The following is a 21,704-nucleotide window of genomic DNA, read 5'->3' as shown; positions in this document are numbered from 1 at the left end:
TGGTCATGATGTGGTTAGTGCTTGTGTTTGGTGTTACTAATTAGTTGCCAGGGGATTGATTTGGTGTCCATCCATCTCTGGTGCATGTGGCCTGGGTGGCTGTGTCCACATAGCCTGCCTCACATCTATATCTTACAGTGTCACCCAATTTTGATTGTTGCCGCCCTTTGACATCCCAGGAATACACATGTTGTGGTTTTTGATTGCTGCATATGACCTCTAGAATAAGAGACAGTCTTGTGTTTCTTCAGTAAAGACTGATAACCATCATCACAGGTTAATGACAAACTACACCACCACGTAGAGAAAACAATTTCCCAGTCTGTTCTAGGTTGTCCTGTTGACTACTGTCTGAAGTCCACGCTCCCTTTTCATTGCGTAGTACTGCTGTGGTGTTTGTTAGCAATCCGTATTTCTCTCCACAAGTGACTGTCAGTGTCTCACCAGGTAAAAACACATTTTTGGAAACAGATTCATACCTGGTTCCATCGAGTGGCAGCAGTATCAGTTTACATGTTATTGCTGCATTTGTTGGGAAATGAAGCATATTATCTGTTAGCACCAATTTCCACTAGTCAGTGTGATATAACCAATGAATAGCATTAATCCGTTTATACTTATGTTCACACGCAGGTGTGGGGGGCTGAGTACTATTTGCAACCTTTCCTAACTGGAGGATAAAAATGTTAAACTGCAATTGCATTGTTTTTTTATAAAAAATATTTTTATTTTATTTATATATACCCAGTGTAGACTGGCTGAGCTCACCTACAGCAACTCTCTGTTGGACATTTAAACCTGTCCTAGGAGATTAACCAATGCTCTGTACTAGCCCAGTCTTGTGCCATTGGCCACTGTGTTTGGTGTGATGGTGCCATTGTCTAGTTAAATTTAAATGTGTGCTTTGGAAAATACAGACTTGACATGGTTTTGATAATCATTTGTAATCAATTTTTGTCCTAATCAAAATACTGCTCATAAGTCCTCATTGTTATTTCAATATCATTATTATTTCTAGGTATGTATATTCTCTTTTATTTATTTTATTTTTTGCAAATGTCATCATTCGATGACAGTGTTGCTGATAGAGTATTGTACATTGTGTCCTGTGGGCGTTAGCTTCATGTGATGTATAATGGTAATGTGTAAATTGACACCATATCATGTTTTATTCATCATTTAAGTTCAACACTGTAAACCCCTTAAAAATATAAAAACTAAGTCTTCATAAATGTGTTGTATTGTACAATAAAAATAACCTTAAACAGTGATGTCACGTTGCTTAAAGCTCACATTCATGTTATAGAGTATTATTGGTTTATGAGACATTATTCCATTTCAGAAAACTAAGTATTTATAATAGGTTATGATACATCAGAACTGTTCTCTATAACTGGCTAAAGTTATGGTATCATTATGATGTCTTCTGTAACCCAGGACTCAGACTTCTTCTGTCTTTGTCACTTTGGTATGGAGGTATAAAGCATTAACTTATAATACATAACGTCCACCACTTTATAAACAAAACTTTATAAACTTTCTTAGAAGTTGTCATGATTCTACACATTTTTGAAGATTTTTACAAAGCCTTATGAAAGAATGATGTCTTATGAATGTTTTTATGATGCATTATGATTCATCTCTTTTAGCTGGTGTCTTAGGCCCCTAGCATCAACTGGCATCAACTGACAAAAATGTATGTATGTGATGTATGCATTCATGTTGTTTTCTAACTGCAGTAAAACAACAGTGAAAATGGACACCTAAAATCTGACATGCTTACCGTTCTGTTGTAAAGAGATTACTGTCACGTAACAGGATGAAAGCAAAGAAGGTAAAGACGTCTACATTTGAATGATCCAGGGATGGCTGGACTTCACTCTTTGGTAGCTGAGGTAACGTTGTTCCTCTCAGGATTTATTCAGGATGTATCTTCTGTGCAAGAGAAATGCAAACCTTTGCCAGTATGAATAACACCTACACACACACACACACACACACCACACCACACACACACAACACACACAACCACACAACGCCACAGACACACACACACACACACACACACACACACGTATTTGCACAGTTTCTCAAAACAAGGAATGAGATTAGAAATGTAAATAAATTCAAACAGTATTTTGCAATATTGGTTCAATTTAGTAATTCATTAATTTCAGCTTTCAGAAATGGATTCACTTACAGGGCATGAATGCTTGGTAGATTAAAAATATCACGTTTGTTCTGCGTAGCTTTGTTAGAGACCAACACGCTATCATTAAATACCACAAACAACGCACGGACTCAGACCTACAATACATTTTAACATTTTAACATCCACATTAGGATAAGATACATAATTTGTCTAGTAGGACCTTACAGTAAGACTATATCAACCATTAAAGGACTTACAGTATGTTGCAGCTAGAATTAGAAAAACTTGTCCATCTTATATTTAACAGGCTTGACTACTTTAGTTTTGTTTTTAAACGTCTTCTTAGAAGTCCTCTAAAGACCAGAAGAGATCACATCACTCCAGTTCTCATATAGTTTAACTGGCTTCCCGTTTGTGAAACAAGTTATTTTAAAATACTACTGTTGCTGTAGACAACAGCAATACAATATCTTTTTCCCTGGTGAATCATTCACATGTTTGTCCAGCCAGCTCATGTCACTTCCAGTCAACTGAGCAAGAGGACAGGGTCATCACACCATCAGAACACCCCCCCAATCAATGGGTGGCTCAGTGGGTCTTCCTTTGGTCCACCTGATCTCAGGTTCATTACTGTGGGCTTAAGATGAGCTTTTGTACTCTGCATACATACTAGTGGGGGAAAACGTACACATTATACCTTACCAATGCAACATGTCCATTACAATGAAATCCTGCATCTGAAATCATCAAGGTGGCTCTATTTTGATCTACTTTATGTTGGTAGTTTAGGTCAATGTTTGCAAACCTAGTAGGATGGGGCTCCTTTACAGTCCCACAAGATAAATCTAAGGGGCTGCGTAATGAAGAAAAGAGAAAGAATTTGTACAGATAATTTCACCTCTGTGCTTTAAACAGTGATTGGAAGGTAACCATCTAAGAACTTTACAAGATAAATTTCACTGAAATGAGACAAGGAGTCCTCAGCTAGACTGCATTTATTCATACGGTGCCACAAGAGGAAAAAAGGTTGGGTTTAATCTTTAACAATGCGTTGTATTGTATATGCTTATCTCATTTTCTATGTTAAATTTGAATCTGAAGATAAACTAGCTGTTATGGAAATAAGGTATGGAGCTGTTAATGTTACAGCAATATTTTCCTCTGAAATGTGGTAGTAGTAGTAGTGAAACTGTAACGTAGCATCAAATGGAACTATGTAAGTAATTTACCGTCAAAAAGTAAATGTACTTAGTTATTTTTCAACCCCGTTACAGTTGTGTGTCCAGGAAATCCTTAAAACGCAAATGTGCTTAACAGCATTGCAAGCCTGTCTACATACAAAGTCTAGACAAACCAAGTGTTTTAATAAAACAATACATGTGAAGAATAAACATGAGAACATGGATGTTTTTTATTAAATTGTTGCCGTAGGCCCAGAAGATCAGTTAATAACTGTAATTCTGTAATCTGTAACTTTACTCATGTTTATCACATCCAGTTACTCACTAAAAACCTTTACTGGCAAGTGGGCAGGTTCACCTCACCATCAATGCATTGCTGACGCATGGGCAATGTCCCGGTATTTCTTCCTTTGGTGCAAGTGAACTCCATAAAATCATTATGGACTAAATACAGCTTATCGGAATTAATATTTCTGAAGGCAATATTGTGTCTGTTCATGAGCTCTCGATCCACAGTACAGGGTTCTGCAAAGGATAACAGATAAACAGAAATTTAATAATGGGACATTACTGCACATCATACTCCATGTATAATTAATACTTATCTGGTATAAAAATATGTATTTAGAGTTGACAACTGAATATCAGTAATAACAATAATAGTAAAAAATTACGTCACATGGATTTTACCAGAGTCAGAAGCTGAGATGTTAGTGTTCCTGCTACTTTGCTAAAATAATGGACTTTACCTGTTTTTAATCATCATAGTTATTCATCAGCTGCCATATTCATTTATTGACGTGGAATAACAAACATCTTCGAAAAGGCTACTTTTCAACTAGGCTTAACAGCCAAGGGGAAATTTGTGAGTAAATTTAGCTTTAGCTAAGGCTAGTCAGGGATATCTGACTGGTTAGTAGTGACTAATTCTTTTTAAGGTAAAACAGATAATAATACATTTTTTACCAAACATGTAGTAACTGCATTTTGGCTTTATAGGGCTGTGTTCACCTCTCCTGTCAGCATACTTTAGATACATAGTTACCTGTTAATTATTATTTACTTATTGTCTATCTTTATTATGTAATGTTTTAATCAAGTGGCCACATGCTAACACCCAAAACCAACATAAGGGTTTTACACACTGTATGCCGTATCCTCAACAAATGCAACATGAAACGTGTGAAAGACGTAACTTACTGAGGCATCTCATCTGTCCGATCCATTCACCGTCGACGCAGGTTCTGTTAGGCCCACCCTCCATGGTGTAGTAACTCTGACACAGGAATTCAACACTTTCTTGATGGCTGTAAATACTTTTCAAGGTGTCCTTGATGTCTCCATCTGTGAGAGGTGGTGGACTCCCACAGCCTAAACTCTCTAAAAAATATGTATTAGTAGAAATAAGGTAGAGGTTGAGGTATTAGATCGTGGCACAGTTTTAAAGGTATCACCTATATGGGCACACCTTTATGGGTGAAGGCTGCGGAAAATGCTGACATCACACAATATTGATGACAATATTTTGAATATTTTGCATTAAAAATGTCAACCTAAGAAATAAATACAAATCAGTAAATCAGCCAGAAAAACAGTTTTTCCTCCTAAATGATATCTTCTGTAGGCCTTTATTTGTATCCACTGAAGAAGGATGTGGTTCTAGAACTGAATACATGGCAAATATACATTTACATGAGATATTCCTTTTATATTTGAAAATACATTTGGTCTTAATTTAGGACATTTTTTAACCGTTCAATTTTTTATACTGTGTATGAACATATCATAAAACTGTATGATGAATACATATATTGATTTCCCAGACAGGATGTCAACATCTAACAAGCACATATGGACTATGAATGGGTCTGAGCAGGAAACCTGGTCAGTTATGAATAAGTCATTAAATGCAGGTCATTACAATTGACAACAGTAAATCACACTAAGAAGCATCAATGAGGACCAATTGTAAAATATAATTTGAAAGTCTGGCCACAGCAATATCATATTGTGCAAATGCACCTTCATAACAAATGGAAGATGGCCATCTGAAAAATAGTGAAATAATAAATAAATAATAAATAATACATTTTCTCAGGAAATGCAAGCTAAGTTGTTTTAACAGTGCCCCCCCCCCCGGACAGTAGAAATTGCCAGTAATGTTATGATATGGAGTTTTAATGCTACATGGTGAATGTTTAAACTTAGTTATACTACAAACACAATATATTTACTTACATTAAGTACATTACTCTTCTTATTTTATGTTATATTGCCCGCTCAAGACAACTATTATGCAAACATTATCTGTCTTTCTTAGTTATGCTGCAATAGTTTTAGACTACCGGGGGCCTTCCTTTTACACACTGAGCTCCTTTATCTTTCCATTTGTGTGCATCCAAGTCCCAGAAATGCCTGTTATTAACCTAGCTCAGGGGAGTCATTCCCCAGAGTTCTTATGTTCTTTTTCCCCCTAGCATGTTTCCTCGGATCAGGGACGCTCCAAAATCATGGCCGCAGCTTTCACTGTGGTCCTGCTACAGTCCTGCGATGCCCTGTTACATCCTGCTACGCTCTGCGGTGCAGTGCCCTGCTATGCCATAAACTACTACAAACTACTATGTTTGGTCACCGTTCCATTATCTTTTATTGTGACTATTCTTCATTTCAACCCCATCCGGTCGTCAGACAGCGCCTACCAAGAGCCTGGGTCTGTCTGAGGTTTCTTCCTAAAAGGGAGTTACTTGTTCTGGAAGGAACTACTAGAACTGTTGGGTCCTTGTAGATTATACAGTGTGTTCTAGACCTACTCTATCTGTAAAGTGTCTTGAGATAACTCTTGTTATGAATTGATACCATAGATAAGATTGAATTGAATATAATATGATATGTGCTGTTAAATCAATTTTCTATTTGTGCCACTTGATCACAGCAAATCAAATCTTTCCAGTTTTAAAGCTCTTTCCCAACTTTTAAATATGGACACAAAATAACTTCAAAAAACAGTAAAGGAAAAGAAAATGTAAAGTTTACAATAGTACCTCGACAGAGTGGATTCGGTGTCCATCCATATCTGGTGCATGTGGCCTGGGTAGCACCATCTGTGCTCATGTAGCCTTTCTTACACCAATACCTTGTAGTCTCACCCATTTTTATTTTTTGCCACCAATTGTATTCCCAGGAATACACATGTTGTGGTCTTTGATTGCTGCACACGACCTCTAGAATAAGAGACAGTCTTGTGTATCTTCAGTAAAGACTGATAACCATCATCACAGGTTAATGAACCATACACACACACACACACACACACACACACACACACACACACACACACACACACACACACACACACACACACACACACACACACACACACACACACACACACACACAGAGTAGAGAACAACAATTTCACAGTCTGTCTATGGTTGTACCTGTGCATACTGGTCTGATAGTCCAGTCCCCCTTTTCATTGCATGTAGTTACTGCTGATGGTTGATTGTTAGAAAGCCAGTACTTCTCTCCACAAATGACTGTCAATGTCTCACCAGGTAAAAACACATTTTTGGAAACAGATTCATACCTGGTTCCCTTGAGTGGCGGCAGCATCAGTTCACATGTTGTTGCTGCATTTGCTGGGAAATTCAGCATATTATATGTTAGCACCAAATTCCAATTTTGATAATCATTTGGAATCATTTGTTCTGCATTACTGGTTTATAAGACATTATTCCATTTCAGAAATCTAAGTATTTATAATAAGTTATATTACATCAGAACAGGTCTCTATAACTGGCTAAAGTTATGGTATCATTATGATGTGTTCTGTAATCCAGGACTCAAACTCTTCTTTTAAACAGTTTTTCACTTGTGCATGGAGGTATAAAGCGTTAACTTATAATACATAATGTCCACCACTTGCAATACTTTATAAACTTTGTTAGAAGTTAGAAGTTGTCATGCATGATTCTAAGATTTTTATAAACCCTCATGAAAGTAATGTGTCATATAAATGTGCTTATGATGCATTATAGATGTGGCATTCATGGCAAATGGTAACATAGATTTTCTCTTTCAGTTGGGGTCTTAGCATCAACCGACAAAATGTACGTATGTGAAGTATGCATTCATGTTGTTTTCTAACTGCAGTAAAACAACAGTGAAAATGGACCTAAAATCTGACATGCTTACCGTTCTGTTGTAAAGATGATTTACTGTTCAGTAACAGGATGAAAAGCCAAAGAAGGTGAAAGAGTCTCATTATGAAGATCCAGGGAATCGCTGGAACTTCACTCTTTGTAGCCGAGGTAACGTTGTTCCTCTCAGAGTTATTCAGGTTGTATTCTGTCTGTGCAGTAGAAATGCAAACATTTGCAGTGAAACAGTCTAACACACAACACCACACACACACACACACACACACACACACACACACACACACACACACACACACACACACACACGTATTTACACAGTTTTCCAAAACAAGGAATGAGATTAGAAATGTAAATAAATCCAAACAGTATTTTGCAATATTGGTTCAATTTAGTAATTTATTAATTTCAGCTTTCAGACATGGATTTACTTACAGGGCATGAATGCTTGTTAAAATTAAAAATAATAGCTTTGTTAAAAACCAACACGCTATCATTAAAGACCACAAACAACGCTGTAAATCGTGGTGTAGTCATGGACTCAGACCTACAGTACATTTTAACATTTTAACATCCACATTAGGATAAGATACAAAATTTGTCTAGTATAACCTTACAGTAAGACTATATCAACCATTAAAGGACTTACAGTATGTAAGTAAAACTTATCCATTTCATATTTAACAGGCTTGAATACTGTAGTTTTGTTTTTAAACGTCTTCTTAGAAGTAACTAAAGACCAGGAGAGATCACATCACTCCAGTTCTGGCTTCCCGTTTGTGAAATAAGTTCTTTTAAAATACTACTGTTGATTTATACAACAGCAATACAATATCTTTTCCCCCTGGTGAATCATTCACATGTTTGTCCAGCCAGCTCATGTCACTTCCAGTCAACTGAGCAAGAGGACAGGGTCATCACACCATCAGAACACCCCCCCAATCAATGGGTGGCTCAGTGGGTCTTCCTTTGGTCCACCTGATCTCAGGTTCATTACTGTGGGCTTAAGATGAGCTTTTGTACTCTGCATACATACTAGTGGGGGAAAACGTACACATTATACCTTACCAATGCAACATGTCCATTACAATGAAATCCTGCTCTATCCAATTTGAAGGCAGTCAAGTGATTGAGAGTATCATTCATACACGAGTTGATCCGAGACACTTACAGATAGAGTAGGTCCCCACAATTCAGTAGTTCCTCCAGAGCAAGCAACAGTGCCACTGAAATGGTGGCTCTTTTTGACACTTAATGTTGGTAGTAGGTCATGTTTTAAAAACCTAGGGGGGGCCCCGTCTACGTATCACAAGAAATCTGAGGGGTTATGCCATGAAAAAAAACAATAAAGATTCTAGAGGCATCTAAGTATGGGCGCGCCATTTGTAAAGCAGCTCGTGCTGAAAATAACAGCAACATTTGTCACTTTAGCTTAAAAATGTTTAAAAAACTGGTATGTATTTTGAGGGTCACTTTTCTTGCACCATTACAACATATTTGTCAACTTGAAATTTTATAAATAGTTAAATCCAAATATAATTTACACCTAATGTTAAATGTTAATCTATATGCTAAATCTAAATCTAAATGTTAACCTAATCTAAATGTTAAATCTAAATCAAATCAAATGAAACTAAATCAAATGTAAATCAAATAACTAAATCTAAAGTTAAATCAAACACTAATTAAAATCAAATCTAAATCTCAAGTTGAACTAACAAATGTTAAATCTAAATCTAAATCAATTTAAATCTAAATAAAATCTAAAATCTAATGTTTAAATCTAAATCAAAATGTACAATCTAAATCTAAATCTAAATGTAAATCTAAATGTTTCGGGGAAACTAATATTTAGCTAATATGCAAATGTCGGTACCGGAAGTACCAAATAAAAACTCGAGGAGGTCATGTATGTTTAGTGTCACATAACGAATATAAATCCCTCATCGGGAGATATGGCTCTTGAACTTGGATAACCGTGAAAATAACTCCCTAATAATAAACACCAGTTGGGGAAAACTGTATTTGAAGAGTACTTTGAGTTTTTAGGTGTCCCTTTATGAATGGTGTGGGAATTAGCCACTATAGCCAGCCACGGGGGGCTCACTTTGACTGTCTGTCACGTTCGCTTGCATTAAGGTCGCAAGAGCCTATCCCCGCGCCCCGACAAGGCACTGACAAGACACTGCGAAATGTCTAACGAATCCTCGTTGCCGAGAACATCGGCAGAGCCGTCCCGCTGTACAACTTTTTCAACGCGACAGCAACAGCCTCAGGCCACCGCAGCCACCCGGTAAGCATGTTTCCAAATAACGGAGCTAGCACCCTGTGTCAAGCTAACTTAACTAAACTAGCTAACGGTAGCTGCCAGTAGAGATTTGCTACTACCTTGACAACAAGACAATGCAGCTCCGTGATTTGGAAAACATGCTTACCGAGTGGCCCTGAGGCTGTTGCAGCGCTGTTGAATAAGTTTGTTCAGCCACCGGGACGGCTCGGCCGATGTTCTCGGCTAACGCGGATTCGTTAGACATTACGCAGAGTGACCATGGCCAACAGTACCGTGCCTTGTCGGGGGGGCGGGATAGGCTCTGCTGACCTTAATGCAAGCGAACGTGACAGACCAGTCAGAGAGCCCCCCCGTGGCTGGCTATATGGCTATAATTCCCACACCATTAAAAAGTGACACTAAAAACTCAAAGTACTCTAAATACAAAGGTGATTATTTCACGGTTATCCAGTTCAAGAGTCCATATCTCCCAGAGAGGAGTTTATTCGTTATTGACACAATAACATACACTATCCTCCGATCTTTATGGTACTTCCGTTACCGACATTAATTGCATATTAGCAAATGTTGTCACCCGAAACATAGATTAACATTTAAGAGATTTAATTAACATTTAGATTTAGACTTTAACAGTAGATTAGATTTAATATTTAGATTTCACATTAGATTTAGATTTAGATTTAACTTTAGATTTAGATTTAATATTTAGATTTAACATTTGATTTAGATTTAGATTTAACATTTAGATTTAGATTTAAACATTTAGATTTAGATTTACCATTTAGATTTAGATTTAGCTATAGATTAACATTTAACATTTAGGTGTACATAATATTTGGATTAACTATTAAATATTCCAAGTTGACAATATTGTTGTAAATGTGCAAGAAAGTGACCCTCAAATTTCATACAGTTTTTAAACAGTATGGAAGCATGTGACAAAATGTTGCTGTTATTTTCAGCACGAGCCGCTTTACAAACGGCGCCCCATATCTAAGAAGTTTAGAAGAGAAATGTCTCTAAAATGAGACAAGGAGTCCTCAGCTATTTTTGTCAGTGCCACAAGAAAAAAAGTTTAGGTTTAATCTTTAACAATGTGTTGTTTTACATAAGGTTATCATTTCTTTTGTTTGAATGTAAAATTGTCATCTGAAAAGTAACTAGCTCTCATCTGTCAACTTTAGTGGAGTAAAAAATATTTCACTCTGAAATGTAATGAGAGTAAAGGTGTAAATTAGCATGAAATGGTAATACTCATGTAAAATACAAATCCTTCAAACAGGTAAATGTCCTTAGTTACTTTTAAACACTGCTACAGTTGTGTTTCCAGCATTAGAGAACATACTATTTATTTAGTACCTGTTATACAGCATACTTCATCCCTTATTTATTCAAATGTGCTTAACAGCATTGCAGGCCTGACTATTACATACAAAGTAGTATGATCTACGTAACCAAATGCTTTAATAAAACAAGATATGTGAGGGAAAAAAACAGTCTGCTTGAACATGTATGTTTTATTAAAACTGTCTCAGTTGACAGGACTGAAGTAGTTACAGTAAATCAGTTAATAACTTTAATTCTTGTTAATTGTTTACATGTTCGTCCAGCCAGATCATATTTATCAAATCCAGTTAATCACTACAACCTTTACTGGCAAGTGGGCAGGTTTACCACACCATCAATACATTGCGGACGCATTAGCAATGTGCCGGTACGTCTTCCTTTAGTGCAAATGAACTCTATCCAATCCAGATGGGCTATATACAGCTTATCCTGATAACCATATCTGAAGGCAATATTATGTCTATTCATGAGCTCTCGATCCACAGTACAGGGTTCTGCAAGAGATAACAGATAAACAAAACTTTAATAATGGGACATTACTGCACATCATACTCCATATACTGTATAATTAATTATATTCTTGAATGAAACATATATTTAGATTTTAAAAACTGAATAGGTCTTCCCAAACGAGTAACATGCTCTTCTACCGCTTCTACTCACCTCCTGAACTGTCTTTTCACTCCCTATACTACTTTTTAAGCTGTTGACAGTTCCCGTTCTTAACTTCCTTCTTTTTTGAAGTTGTTTTTTATCACACAAGTTGTTCTGTAATACTTTTGTTGTTGTTGTGTTTGTTATATACTTTTTTATTTATGTAGCCTGATGTTGTTTATCTATGTCAGTGTTTTTCCTGGCTCAGAATGGGCCTTTTTTTGTATGGGGGGTGCACACCACAGTGTGCATGGTAATGAGTCTGAGCTGCCTTGTTCGACAGAAATCTAAGCGCTGACCTTTTGTTTCTTATCTGTGACCTAAAATAAATGCAGATACTGCACTCTGCCTCCAAACAATCTCCAGAGGAAGACACAGTATCTACAAAACAAATGTGTTCTTTCACCTCTCTTGTCCAGGAAAATGAGTATTTACATAATATACAATCAATAGTTTTAGGGATGTACTGTATGTGTTTTAAGTATGTTGAAATCAATAAAACACAATTTAAATATGTGATTTAAAGGTTGTTTACTTATATTTATCACGTCACATGGATTTCACTAGTGTCAGAAGCTGAGATGTTAGTCTACTGTTCCTGCTCCTTTGCTAAAATAATGGACTTTACCTGTTTTTCCTGCATGATAATTACATCCATCAGCTACCATATATGTATACACACACACACACACACACACACACACACACACACACACACACACACACACACACACACAAGCTATATAGTACTTCTTTCATGATGTATAACAGATTCCTGTCTTAACTTACACCATTTTACACCATTAAGTAACTGCATTTTTGTTTTTGTCTACATCATAGTTATTCATCAGCTGCCATATTTATTTATTGACGTGGAATAACAAACTTAAAATGTTTCTTCAAAAAGGCTATTTTTCAACTAGGCTTAACAGCCAAGGGGAAATTTGTGAGTAAATTTTGCTTTAGCGAAGGCTAGTCAGGGATTTCTTACTAACTAGCTTCAAATATGTCTATATATATATTTCTTTATATATGTCTATACACACACACACACAAGCTGAATAGCTGTTCTTTCATAACATATAACAGATTCCTGTCTAAACTTTACTTTCACCAAACAGTTAATAACTGTCTTTTGGCTTTGTAGGGCTGTGTTCATCTCTACTGTCAACATTATTTAAGCCCCATTGTTGCCTGTTAATTATTCTTTTGTTTTAGTCTTTATCGTGTAATGTTTACAGTAAATCAAGCATCTACATGCAAACACCAGATACCAAAATCAGTATTATATGGGCTACATTTGCCAACATGAAAACTGTGAAAGAAGTTGTAACTTACTGAGGCATCTAGTCTGTCCAGTCCATTCACCGTTGTTGCAGGTTTGGAAAGGATCGCCCTCCATAGTGTAATAATTCTGACATACGTATTCAACCCTTTCTCCATGTGTGTACTGGGATTTAAGAGTTCCCTTGGTGTCACCATCTGCAAGGTGAGGTGGTGTCCCACAATCTGAAGGAGCTAAAATAATGTAAAACACACACACGAAAAAAGTTATTTAAAATAAGTCTTTTCTTATTGAAGTCTGTAAATGTAAACACTGGCAGTTTATTAGGTACACCTAGCTAAAACTAATAATCTGGAATCGCCATTTTCTGGCAAACCTATTACTGCAACCCGTCCATCTGCAGGCAGGGGGTTGCAGCTCGATGGTGAAACTAAATACAAACAGTCCGTAAGGTCAATGAAGAAAAAAAACAAGCTGAACAAGGCAAGTTTTGGATGTGTAAATACACCCACGTATTATTAGCTAACATCAAGTAGAGTTGCAGCACAGAAAAGAGCTGAACGCCAGTGAAATCCTTTAGTCTTCCCACATTTAGTTATTTTTGCTTGGAACAAACATATTGATGTTAATTTGAAGTCAGTAAATTAGCTTAAAGGTGCTATAAGTGACATTTTTAGACTACAACATTTTTTGTCACATATGTACAGCAAACATCTCCTCACTGTTAGCTATCTTCCTGTCCCCTCAACACACTGTAGAAAAACGTGCTCTCTGTAGACAACCCAGGCTCCACAAACACCAACAAAAACAAATTATGCCAACATGTATCACGAACTTTAACAAACAGTACTCCAGCCTATAACCAACAAGAAGGAGTTGGCATCATTAGCATGTTGGCTACTTCCACAATGCGCGTTCATGACTTACCCAACTCCTTCTTGTTGGTTATAGGCTGGAACACTGCTTGTTGTGGTGCAGGTTGATGCAGTGTGTTTTGCTGTTGTTTGTGGAGCCTGGGCTGTCTACATAGATCACATTTTTTACAGTGTGTTCTTGGGACAGGCAGCTAGCTGTTAGCGAGGAGATGTTTGATGTATGTGACAAAAACTATTGTAGCCTGAAAAACGGTTACCATCACATAGAGCACCTTTAGTGCAGATATTTTTGTACACCTCTCAGTTCCATCATATGTGTTTTAATTACTCTAAAAGTTATTCACAAATTTGTTTGCATGCATATTGTCATCATCATCCTGAACAATTAATTGTGTACAAATAGGCATACAATTGAGTCAAAACCGCCATGCATATGTGCCACATACTTTACAAAATGAAGGCTGTGTCTGAAAGGGACATAGTGTATGTTTTCTTTCCCCCAAAATCTAAGATGGTGACATTTAAAAAGTATATTTAAACATCTACACAACAGTGTAAGCAGAGTACCGCAGCGAGTGGAGAACAGACAACCAGTTCACTTACGTTGCTTGTTGCACATTCCCGGATTCACTGTCAGCCAGCCCTCGCTGGAGCATGCATAGCTGATTGTTGGACTGGATGTAGTATAACCAGGTTCACAAGTGAAATTTATCAGTTCTCCTTCTTGAAACTCTTTTGACAAATGGGCATGAGGAACATCTGGGAGCTTTGAACACGCTAGCAGACAAAAACATGGGGACATGAGAAAGGTCCTTACTGTCTTACATTGTTTCTCTCAAATACAGATGGATAAAGGGATGAAAGGGAGATGGACACGAAACAACACTACAACGTTGAATGATGTCCATGGAACTGAAGGATTCCTAAAATACTTACCTAGAGTACATAATCAATTTCAAAATCTTCATCAGGTACTTCATTTTTTAACCCACTCCCCCTTCTTACACAGGTAGTGTAATTATTTGTCAACTGAACAAATTCATATGTTCAAATGGAGGGATGCATGTGTACATCAATCCATAAAAACTATCATGAACAAAGCTAAAGTAACACATGACAGAGACATTTCAGTGATGTGTAAACTCATACGATCACTTAAAACAACAGTAAAAAGCACTGTAAGAATTGAGGTAACAGAACAAATTTGATGAATTATCTTTCAATTAACAAAACAACAATTAAGAGGATAAGGCTGTATGCTTTCACAGACCGCATGAACTGGCTTCTGCGCAAAATGCAGTTCTTGTACACGTTCGCATATACACAAACAAGTGGCTTTTAAAACACAACAAAGATACCAATGTAATATACAGGTTATTTATCCCTTTTATCTATGAGGCACATACAATGCCCTACTTTAATCTTAACACTTTGTGTTTCTCCACAAAGCTAAATCATGACACTTCATTAAATAATAGACCCCTACTTACCATTCTGTGATGAGGAAACTTCAACAATCCCCCACAGTTGGAGAAAAAGGATTACAGCCAATCTCATGGTCCTCTGACAAACGTTTCCTGAGCAGAACTACTGTGTGTTTGAGTCCTGAGGGTGCCCTGAAGTTCACAACATGGTCTGCCCTGTTGGACTGTGCAATGTACATGACATTAAAACAGCGTTCTCAATACTAAATGTTCCAGATGTGCTCACAAACAGCATCCTTTGTGCAGCCGTCTAATTCATACAAAGATGTAAAGGAATATGTTTTCAGCCAATGGTTGAAATTAATTAATAGTAATAAATGACCTTTGTTAAAAGATGTTTGGCTTGCTATTGGTGATTGATGCAGATTATGCTATATATATTTTACCATGGTTGGCCAATTTAGGCTGTAGCCTAAGATGTTCTCCGTAGAAGGCCAGGAAAGGTTCTTGGGCATACAAAGTAAAGGACTCTAATAAAAAACAGACTTTTCATCCTGTTTCACATATTTAGTCCACTAAAATATGGTTGTAAAATGTTGAAAATTTCAAGGCATGGGCTTCAAATCATTGTTAACTTTTCTTTAATATTCATAAGATAAGTCTGGCAATTTTTTAAATTTCCTTTTTTTTAAAAATGGGATTACATATCCCACGATTTCTTTTTTTTTTAGGTTCCAGAACTTCTCTTTCTTTTTTAATTATGGTGTGTATACGTATATAATACAGAAATGTTGACAGAATAACATTCACAATAGATGATGTGCATATTGAAAAAATTGCTCCAGTTTAGGTTTCACATGACCTTAAAGTTAATATCTGCCATCAGCAGTAGGTAAAGTTCATTTTCTGAAACTGACATTTACCTAGGAACATGAATTGCGGTAAGGTTGAATGCTACAGACTGTTTACTGAAAATTAAGCTTTATTTTTATAATGAGCAATTCCAACCACCCGCAGGTCTGCATCATAAAACATTTTGTGATTTATTCATTTAAATTACCATGACTTTTACCATGTTTTTTTTACAAAAAACTTTATGGTTATTTTATTTTAAATAGTTAAATATTTTAACTTTTAAGTGTAACATAACACATTTTATGTTCTAGTCTAACAAATCTATTAACTAATGGAATCTCCAGATATTTTTAATGTATTTCTTATACAGTATCTTTCTCTTGCGTTGTTGTTTTTTGACATAAATTCAAAAATTAAGCTAGGTCAAATTATTTCATTCATCAGGGTGTCCCCGGTAAATTCTCTTTAAAGGGTCCATCTGAACATTTTTGAACTTTTACTTTAAAGTGTATTCAGCATCATCTTCAGCACCTCGGACAGCCAACTCATTCTTCTTATAGTCACGCTTAGAGAAGTGCTGCTTGAAGAAACTTGTTAGAAAATGCAAGTTTGTGTTCATGTCAGTTCAAGTTTGTAGAAAACAGTCTCTTGCTAGTTTTTTCCAATTGCTAAAACACAATTTTGCAAACTAGGCTGGTTTTATCAAAATACTAAATAGAATTCACAAAAGCAGACACCCAAACTGCAAAAATACCTCATATATCCTGCAAAATGAAGCCCTGAAACCGAAACTACATATAACTTTATCAAAATCACACACCAAATGGCACACACTTCGTTCACCTTACCAGATTTTTGTCTAGCCAACTACACACTGTTGGGCATAACGAAAAGCACTCTTTTGTATGCTTTGCCATAATAATAAAATAGCTAAAATTGTAGAAATTTCTTCAGATTGTTCACATGTACATACATATTTGCAGATATACACACATGCTGTTGAAACACTTCTTATTTTATTTTTCACCAAACAAGTCAGTGTCAAAAATGTATAGAAAAAAAGAGGCAAAAATAAAAAAAGATTTTCACCTGTGGTCTTTTTATGGTGCTTACTTCCTGATTGAAGTGGCAACCATTGAGGTGTTTGGGCAGGTGGCACATGTATTGGCCGATTACCTCATGTAGTGTCATTTTGAATTGCAATGGTTTTGAAATGGCAAATGTGTAACTTTATGTCAGATTGTTGTGTCTTGTGCAGAGAACCATGTTCAGTGCTTTTAAAAAGTGCCATTTTGAATTGCAAAATGTATGTAAAGCAGAAGACTTTTGGAGACTTGAGAGGAGCTTTGGCTCTCTGTGTGTAATTTTAATTAATTGTGCTATGCATGTTATTTCAGTGTGTTAGCAACAACAGCTTTCTCCAGTAAAGGTGATTTCATCTTTCTCTGAGCACATGAAAAAACGTTACTGTGATCATACATTTAGAGCCAGAAAACAGGCCGAGTGAAAATATAGGTTTTATTAAAATGATGATACAAAGAGCTGAAGTATAGACACTGGATCATAATTGGTCTTATTCTTTACTTTGGTTAATTAGAAAAAAATCAGTTAATAACTGTAATTCTTGTTAATTGTTTACACGTTTGTCCAGCCAGATCATGTCTATCACATCCAGTTGACTGAACACCTTCATTGGCAAGTGGGCAGGTCCATCACACCATCAATACATTGCTGACGCATGAGCAATGTGCCGGTACGTCTTCCTTTGGTGCAGATGAACTCTATCCAATCAAGATGGGCTGAATACAGTTTATCCTGATAACCATATCTGAAGGCAAGATTATATCTGTTCATGAGCTCTCTATCCACAGTACAGGGTTCTGCAAGAGATAACAGATAAACAGCATTTTATTAATGGGAAATAATTTCACATCAAACTCTATGCATAAAATGGTAAATGCTCCTCTTAGATACAAAATATATGTAGTGCTCAAAAACTGAATAGGTTGTCTCAAATGTAATCAGTTACATGCTCTGTGACAATACTAAACACACAGGGCATTACTGGCCAGCAAACTGGGAACCGCTTGGTTACGTTGTAACCTTGGTTCTCTGAGTGAAGAGACTATCTCTCCAGCTGTAGGCCGCTCGGAGATCAAACTATCAGTGATTCCATGCCAGCACAGGTGGTTTATAGGAAACAGCACAGGGCGTTGCCGGGCGTCGCCGGTATGTCTTAAAGAAGTATCCATGTACCTGATCTCAGGGGGCTCATCCCCTTACATATGGAATATGTAACGGTAGAGAGACAGTTTTGATACGATAAAGAACAGAAGGTTATTTATACCTTTTAGGGGGAATAAAAATCATGTACATACTATAGATCTAGGGATTAGATATATCTGTGTTTTTATTTAAAGTATATTGAAATCAAAAAAGGGTGTTTAGTCAAATTGAATCAAATGAATTTTTCAGAGTCAGAAGCTGAGATGTTAGCCTACTGCTCCTGCTACTTTGCTGAGATTATTGAGTTTACCCGTTTTTGGTCTGCATCATGATTACGTTCATCTGCTGCCTTATTTATTTAATTACATGAGGAACCAAACTTTTGTTGAATTGTTGGTGCATCAAAATGGTTAATTTTCAGTGAACTGGTATTAAAACGCTGCAGCTCAATGGTTTGAGGTCACAAAACATACTCTAATATCATTAGAATTACTGATAATTGTATGTTGCATGCCGTGTAGGGGTGGGTGTTATGGCCAAAATCTTCTACCATGGTATGTCATTTTGTATCACGCTTACAATAAATATAACGCTACAGTAATTGTTCTGTGACTACATAAAGAAACAGTTCAAAATAACTATTTCATACTACATCACATTTGATTATTATATTCCTTATTTTCCCTACAAAAAGAAAACAATTCTTCAAAAGGTTTTTAAGATTCCTGAGAACAATAATTTCAAGTATTACAAGGTTAAGGTTTAAAGGTAAACAGGTTACTGGAAAGATTTCAAAAACCTAAAGGTATAATAATTTGTATTCCAAAAGAAGATAAAGACTTTTTCCTTCAGGATTTGCTAATATTTTACAAAAAAACAACAACTGATGAAACAATGTAAAAAACAACAACAATACAGTGTGTGCACATATCTGTTAATCATGCTTGTATAATTTTTTATACAATTTATTTTAAGGTTGGGATGCCCACTCCTGCTCTGTATTTAGATGCCCAAATAACGTTACCTTGCAAGCAGCTGGATTCGTGAGATTGCATAAAAATCACACGATCACGTGACAATGGCTCCTGAGCTCGAAACATAGATATTTGGTGCAAAGGGTATGCCAAATTTGTTTTTCTTTATAAAGATATTTTTGGGGCATTTCGTCAGCTGAAGATATGAAAGGGGAAAGAGAGGGGGAATGACATGCAGGAAAGGGCCGCAAGTCGGAGTCGTAACCCTGGCCCGCTGCTTCGAGGAGTAAACCTCTATAAATGGACAGACACAATACCAACTGAGCTATGTGGCTGCCCCGAGTTTGTTTTCCTAGGGTAGAAAAGGCATGGGGATGGCATGACCCGCCCTACTTTCCTTGTAATTGGCCAGTAATTATGGCCTGCTTTAGTTGGGTTGGTTTAGTTTAAGCAAGAGGAGTGGGATATAATAAAATCCTAAACTTCCCAAAAACTATTGTTAAAAATAAATAAATAATAATACTGCCAAGTATTGCCAAGTCATTTTCTACGGTTACGTGGTATATATCGCCATTTCATCCAACCCTAATGCTGTTGCAGACAAAATGTGATCAATCAACTCGTGTTGCAGTGATGAAAGTTTGTAGTGAAGTAGGCTTCATTTAGCAACCCGTCAATGGTGAGTGACCTCTTTTAATTTTATTTGCCAACATAGATTTTCACTCGCATTTGGTGAGTGTCGGGTGCTAATTTTGGCCCCTGGTTCTACCGTCAGCATAATGTAAGACCCAGTGTTGCATGTTAATCATTCTTTAGTTCTTTTCTATCTTTATTATGTGATGTTCAAAATCAATCAGCTAAATGCAATCACCGCGAACAAAATCTTCTTTAACATACTGTACGCAAAATCCTCAAAGGATGCAACATGAAAACTTTGAAAGTTGTAACTTACTGAGGCATCTCATCTGTCCAGTCCATTTACCATCAATGCAGGTTTGCTGAGGTTTGCCATCCATAGTGTAAAAATTCTGACACATATATTCAACACTTTCTCCATTTGAGTACCAGGACTTAGGAGTTCCCTTGGTGTCTGCATCTGCAATGTGAGGTAGTGTCCCACAACCTGAAGCTAACACACACACACACACACACACACACACACACACACACACACACACACACACACACACACACACACACACATAAATAAGTAATTTCCTGGACATTTTTCTCATTTAATTCTATATATGACCACATTGCCAAATAATTAGGTGAATCTAGATAAAATGAATACCGTATTTAATTTTGAAACTTACTATTATTACTATTTTTTATGTTAGGAGAACAAAATAGCAACACAACAACAATGTGTAAAATGTAAACGACAGGGTACATAGAGCAAATCAAGCGTGAGATTGCAGTGCACTGTGAGAAACATCTGACTGTTGGGTCAATGATCATCTTTTCCCATCATTTTCCTAGATAAGGAGCAACGGGAAAAGAAAGCAATTGATTTTTGTATTTAGCAGGCAGACAGGGATCAATCCACTCTCCGCATGTTGTGTGTGTTGTGTGTTGAGTTGTAAGCCATCTGATAGACCTGGGACTTTTCTGTTTTCTGTTTTTGAGAAAATAATCTGTTTAATCAAGAGGTTTATAAACAGAAGCATAGTACACAGTACGATTAGACTTTGTGGAATTAATGAACACAGATCTGACATAAATCTACATCCAACTCAAAAATGTATGCACAAACTCCATGAAACTCGCACTAAACTCCAAGATGCACCATGACGCCAAGCGGCAGTTGTTCGATTTAGTGCACAAAATACGAGCGTTTCGCCTTAACAAAAGTTAAGATTAGGCGCCAAAACGACTACTGGTAGTTTAGATTAGGAAAACGATTGTGGTTCTGGATTAAAACACACATTTCCTGGGTGAAAGGCTTTAGTTTTCCCCGGGAAGCGATCTCAGCTCCCTGGCTTGAACTTCATCCTGAGTGTTAACACTCGCCCATCAACCCTACCTCCTCTCAGCCGCGTTCTTACACAGCAGCAACCAATGTGGTGAACAGTTACTTTGAAAAAGTTTTAGATGACAGTAACAGTAATTTTGACTTTATTGTTTGTTTTGGGTTTTTTAACATTTTTGTTTGTGGAAGAAAATACTAAATTGAAATAACCTGTTAATGTTTGTCTAAGAGAGCTACACAGCATGTCGGATCGGGGGAAGCATGTGGCTAATTCTTCGCCGATGTGCATGTTTTAAAACCATCTTTGCCTTG

At 36.6% G+C, this 21,704-nt stretch overlaps 2 protein-coding genes and 2 long non-coding RNA genes across 7 annotated transcripts in view; 1 reads left to right on the top strand and 3 right to left on the bottom strand.

Annotated features, from left to right (window-relative positions):
• LOC116696265 (complement factor H) overlaps window positions 1-21,704 on the bottom strand; it is a 47,998-nt gene that overhangs the window by 7,773 nt on the left and 18,521 nt on the right. Inside the window, exons 9-11 of one of the 3 annotated variants that reach the window (XM_032527113.1) lie at window positions 4,534-4,713; window positions 3,636-3,858; window positions 2,632-2,667 (exon numbers count right to left, since the gene is read on the bottom strand). The exons of the other annotated variants lie outside the window; for them this stretch is intronic. Of the exons in view, the coding sequence (XP_032383004.1) occupies window positions 3,668-3,858; window positions 4,534-4,713 (371 nt within the window). The 3' untranslated portion in view covers window positions 2,632-2,667; window positions 3,636-3,667. Of the gene's footprint in view, window positions 1-2,631; window positions 2,668-3,635; window positions 3,859-4,533; window positions 4,714-21,704 lie in introns of those variants that run through there. 3 annotated transcript variants of the gene reach the window in all.
• cfhl5 (complement factor H like 5) overlaps window positions 11,367-21,704 on the bottom strand; it is a 13,411-nt gene continuing 3,073 nt past the window's right edge. Inside the window, exons 7-8 of one of the 2 annotated variants that reach the window (XM_032527115.1) lie at window positions 13,120-13,299; window positions 11,367-11,621 (exon numbers count right to left, since the gene is read on the bottom strand). In XM_032527115.1, the coding sequence (XP_032383006.1) occupies window positions 11,431-11,621; window positions 13,120-13,299 (371 nt within the window). In that variant the 3' untranslated portion in view covers window positions 11,367-11,430. Of the gene's footprint in view, window positions 11,622-13,119; window positions 13,300-17,840; window positions 18,101-20,372; window positions 20,550-21,704 lie in introns of those variants that run through there. The other variant, XM_032527116.1, reaches the window with a different exon arrangement.
• LOC116696269 (uncharacterized) lies at window positions 13,435-15,568 on the bottom strand. The gene is made up of 2 exons (XR_004333665.1): window positions 15,432-15,568; window positions 13,435-13,496 (listed from the first exon to the last, which is right to left on the bottom strand). It is a non-coding gene; the product is annotated as an uncharacterized LOC116696269 (long non-coding RNA).
• LOC116696270 (uncharacterized) overlaps window positions 18,546-21,704 on the top strand; it is an 18,794-nt gene continuing 15,635 nt past the window's right edge. Inside the window, exon 1 of the long non-coding RNA XR_004333666.1 lies at window positions 18,546-18,556. This is a non-coding gene — a long non-coding RNA (uncharacterized LOC116696270). The remainder of the gene's footprint in view (window positions 18,557-21,704) is intronic.

The sequence above is a fragment of the Etheostoma spectabile genome, chromosome 9 (assembly GCF_008692095.1).
Source record: "Etheostoma spectabile isolate EspeVRDwgs_2016 chromosome 9, UIUC_Espe_1.0, whole genome shotgun sequence".
NCBI classification, from domain to species: domain Eukaryota; kingdom Metazoa; phylum Chordata; class Actinopteri; order Perciformes; family Percidae; genus Etheostoma; species Etheostoma spectabile.
The sequence above is the reverse complement of the archived record's forward strand: the minus strand, read 5'-3'. Positions and strand labels throughout refer to the sequence as shown.